General features: G+C 44.8%; 1 protein-coding gene and 1 long non-coding RNA gene across 2 annotated transcripts; both read left to right on the top strand.

The window, feature by feature from the left end:
• Positions 1–84: 84 nt before the first annotated feature.
• LOC106817892 lies at positions 85–2,836 on the top strand. Its single transcript, XR_001395117.1, has 3 exons — positions 85–259; positions 657–792; positions 2,609–2,836. It is a non-coding gene; the product is annotated as an uncharacterized LOC106817892 (long non-coding RNA).
• An 88-nt stretch (positions 2,837–2,924) lies between these two features.
• On the top strand, positions 2,925–4,055 carry LOC106817891 (zinc finger protein 239-like). Its single transcript, XM_014822602.1, has one exon. The coding sequence runs from the start codon at positions 3,060–3,062 to the stop codon at positions 3,792–3,794; it is 735 nt and encodes a 244-aa protein (XP_014678088.1). The 5' UTR covers positions 2,925–3,059; the 3' UTR covers positions 3,795–4,055.
• The last annotated feature ends 535 nt before the right edge of the window (positions 4,056–4,590 follow it).

The raw sequence follows: 4,590 nt of genomic DNA, 5'->3' as shown, positions 1-4,590 counted from the left end.
CGCACGACTTAAATGTTACGTTTATAACCGTAGCAACAGACCTCAGATGAGCCCAGACGCTCTGCGGCTCTTGTTGTTGTTTCTAATAGCAATGCCCAAAATTTTCACACAGAGGATCAAGATGTAGGGGGAGATCGGATCTCCTTGTCGTCAACCTCTACCTAATTTGAAAATTTTTGAAAAATAGCTATTTTGAATAACGCAGGCTTCAGAACCATATTGGAAGATGTGAATCCCTTGGACTCGGAGAAGTTAATGTGTGAGTTGAGAACAAATCTGGCGACATGTTGTAGTGAAAGAACAGCTAGCACATTTAGCAAATATAAATTTTTGATTGCAAATAACGAATGCATTCTAGTTCGTAATACTAACGTCAATACTGTACTTAACCCTAGCTCTCGGTCAAATTTTAGTCATGGCAATACTAGGCTTAACCCTATCCCTAACCCTTGTTAACCCCTCCCCCCCCCACACACACACACAGACAGACACAGTCAAAGTATACCCTGCTTTCGTTAAATCTTATTGTCGCGGCTAATAGTCTGCGAATAGTCCTGCTATTGCTAAATTCTACTGCTAAGACGTTATACTTGTATCATTGTATCAGGTTTTCTTTCTAATTCTGTCATTGAATGTCAATCCTATGATATTTTTAGGGAGCTGAGGTCGCATGATTGTATGATTGCCAGTCGTTGCAACTACCACCCAAGGAGGCCTATAGGAATCGATATATCGGCACGCAGCGTAATTACCGGCATAAAGATACACTGCGAATTCAAGAATGATGCTTGGGTAACAATTCTCATACAACATTCGTGTATGCCACGAATTAATTAGCATTGTTTATTGCGTGAAAAGTGACTTTCGTGGCTACGCTGAACACTCTGTGGCCCAGTATTTGTCCATCTGACTGTCTGTTGCACCCATTCAAGCATCAGCTAGAAGAATTTTGCATGAGTTACAGCCTTGAAATAAACTTGTCCCAGATGTATTGTTTTATTAGAACAAGTCTTAGTATAAAAACGGTCCATGATGTCGATCGCTTCGCCAATAGTGTCTATCCGCAGCAAAGTGGAACAATGAAAGCGATGATTTTTGTTGGGTGAACCAACTTGGATTCGCCTAATCTCCGAAACTGACTGTCGCCTTTGCACAAATTCTATTCCAAATGAAGCGTAAATGCCTATTCTTAAGATATGATAAAAATTGCTTCCAGCCATCATTGTTGGAGCGTGTAAATAGAACGTCTACCAATAGCACTATGATGTGATAGCGCCGCCTGGTGGCAATTCCCACAGCCACTTCAATCACTATAAAAAAATGACTGATTGCTTCCGAGTGCTAATTTTTGTCATAGCAGACAACAAGACATATCGCGTTCGTTTAGCATCAAAAATTTGACAAAAAAGCCTTTTTATTTTCAGAAAATTATTAAATCCAATGCAAAATTTGACCCGTTTTTTATGTCCGATCATGTGGCATTCTAAATTACCGAGAAATCGTATTCGACGTGCGATTTTTTAATTTTTTTTTATTGATCACATAGAATATCCAGTTTCGCATAGGCGAATGCAATTTTATTCAATGTAAATCATTCTATTCAACTCTAGCGACTACGCAAACTGTGCACCGACTTGGCATTCCACAAAGCAGACGGGCACCGGAATCTTCTTATAGATTTTTGGTATGCCAACGCTGCTACTGGATTCAGGAACCTGTGCTAACCTGTGCGTCCGAACATCCCACGCACGTTTCTTGAATGCCAACTAAAGTTGATTGCAGTGGGCAGTCAATATGCAGTGGGCGAAAGCATTGTTTACATGTATGCCACGGTTTATCACGGGTTAGTTTTCAAATAAATACCCCTGGAAGTTAATATGCATGAACTGATTTCTACAGGTAACAGTTTCTCAGTGTTTCGAATTTTCGGTGATCAAATAGCTGTAGGATCAGCGGGCCTGTTGTATCAAGAAGCTGTATGCCCGGCATCGAAACTGTCGGCGGCAGGCCGACGAGTCGACGTGAATTTCGAACACTGATTGTATGTCTATGGCAGATAGGTGGCGCTATTAGCTGAGAAGACCTATCGACACTAGTCCTAAGATTACAACAAACGTTTGTTTGCCAAACTAGTTCGAAAATTGCATGTTTTGGTGAATACGAAGGTTCTAAGACATTTTATCGTTACTCTAGAACGGTAAGTGTTGTAAAAGTGGGGAAAACACTGGAGAATTCTCGAAATTATTATTTTAAATTAAAGAAAAGCAACAACAATTGCCTATAGATGCCTCTTGCTTATATATAGTCTCTCACTTCCTGTAGATATTTCAATCAACAAATCACTATAGTGATTGACTTTTGAAATGTCTATGCGTAATGTTGCCGTTACCGTGGTGATTTGGTCACGTGACTCCATCGAGTTCACGTGTATCTATACTCTGAAAAACCTGCTACACACAAAAATTTTGAAAAGTTCACTCTTTGTTGTGTAGTCCTGTCCTATTAAGTATAACTCGTGATTTTTAGTGCCATGCCCGCAGCAAACGAATCTGACTTCATCTCTGTGAGGCAGGGGAAGTTATCCGTGCTCTCTATTTTTTGTCCACAGGAAAGCGGACGACTGAGAGAGGAACCTGCATCGGGGAGGAAAGTGAGAGAGGAATTTGCATCGGGGAGGAAAGTGGGACAGGAAACTGCATCGGGGAGTAAAGTGAGAGAAGAACCTGCATCGGGGAGCAATCGTGATCTCGATCACCGCCCGCTCGATGGAACCTTCTCCTCTTTCTTCTGCTTCTTCTCGTCCTCCTTCTCTTTCTCCTGCTCCTTCTCTTCCTCGTCCTTCTTCTCCTGCTCCTTCTCCTGCTCCTGCTTCTTCTGCTCCTCTTCCGTCTTCTTCTTCTGCTCCTTCTTTTCCTCCTCCTCCTTCTCCTCCTCCTGCTCCTCTTTCTCCTCCTCTGTCTTCTTCTCCTCCTGCTCCTCCTCCCTCAGACGGGCAGAGCGAAGCGGGGGAGAAACCGTACGCGTGTGACGTGTGCGAGTACAGGACGTGCTCCCGCTACATGCTGAAGACTCACATGCGAACGCACATGGGAGAGAATCCGTACGCGTGCGATACGTGCGGGTATCGGTGCTCTCGGCTCAGTGGCTTACAGGCGCACGCACGCACGCACACGGGAGAGAAACCGTACGCGTGCGATGTATGCGAGTACAGGTGTTCGCGGCCGGCGCATCTCCAGAGACACGCGCGCACGCACACGGGAGAGAAACCGTACGCCTGTGATGTATGCGAGTACAGCAGTTCTCAGCTGGGGAATCTCCAGACCCACGCGCGCACGCACACGGGAGAGAAACCTTACGCGTGCGACATATGCGGCTCCGCCTACACCACTTCCAGCGACCTCAAGAAGCACTTTCTCACGCACACGGGCCAGAAACCGTACGCGTGCGACGCGTGCGAGTACAGGACTTGCTCCCGCTGCAGCCTGAGGTCTCACATGCGAACGCACACGGGAGAGAAACCGTACGCGTGCGATGTATGCGAGTACAGGTGTTCACAGCCGGCAAGTCTCAAGAGACACGCGCGCACGCACACGCGTGAGAAACCGTACGCTTGCGACATATGCGGCTCCGCCTGCACCACCTCCAGCGATCTCAAGAGGCACGCGCGCACGCACACGGGGCAGAAACCGTACACGTGTGACATCTGCTCTTTCAGGTTCGTATCCTCGAGCGCGCTCTCGAAACACAAGCGCACGCAGTCGCATCGAAGAAAAGCCGTGTACAATCAATCGTGAGGGATGTGATGGACGGGTCTGCGGGTTAAACAGCTAATTCGTCAGACGTTAAACGTGTGGATACGGACGCACTCTCTCCAGTAGACTCCGGTGACGTACACTCAGGCTTGTATGGGAGAAGAAATCCTGAAAGGCGATGTCCATGCAATCAGAAGTGATGTGACTGACATTCCACTAATTAAACAGTTAATCAGCCAGTTCGTAGTTACGCACTGGAGCCCGATTACGTCATCGGGTCATAGGTCATTTGTACATAGCTGAAAAGTTGGATCGCGCGCTCGCTCGTACACACTTGCCGTATACTACATAATATGCATGAATGTTATACAGAAGCTATGTAAAATCGTGCCTGCGTTTGTTTTCTGTACTGAACCGATCGACTATCCGCCTGTGCTTTTTGTTTTTTGGATTTTTAAGTGTGTATGATATTCATTGTGGGGTATTTTAGGTAGATATACAGTGTCGGTTCTTCTCGGTCAGTCAGTTAACTGCAGTCAGTTCAGTCAGTGTCGGTCATATCATTTATTTATGGATGTCTTTTCGCTCCCTGGATTTCTTAATTCTAATACAACAGAAATGCACACTCAGACATACATGTAATTAACTTGCAAAGCATATATATTGCTTCATGTTTAATGCACATCTAACTACATGTATATGAACAAGGAGTAATGTTAACCTCTAAATACATTGTACAAGCAATTAAAGCAGTGAAAATGGGGAAATTGTGTACGTGTATACTTGTATGAAACCTGCAAATGGGATAATTTATAATGTAGCAAGTTTAAAAAATAAC

This window comes from Priapulus caudatus, unplaced genomic scaffold, assembly GCF_000485595.1.
Source record: "Priapulus caudatus unplaced genomic scaffold, Priapulus_caudatus-5.0.1 Scaffold1911, whole genome shotgun sequence".
NCBI classification, from domain to species: Eukaryota; Metazoa; Priapulida; class Priapulimorpha; order Priapulimorphida; family Priapulidae; genus Priapulus; species Priapulus caudatus.
Note: the sequence above shows the minus strand (reverse complement) of the source record. Positions and strands in the feature narration are given on the sequence as shown.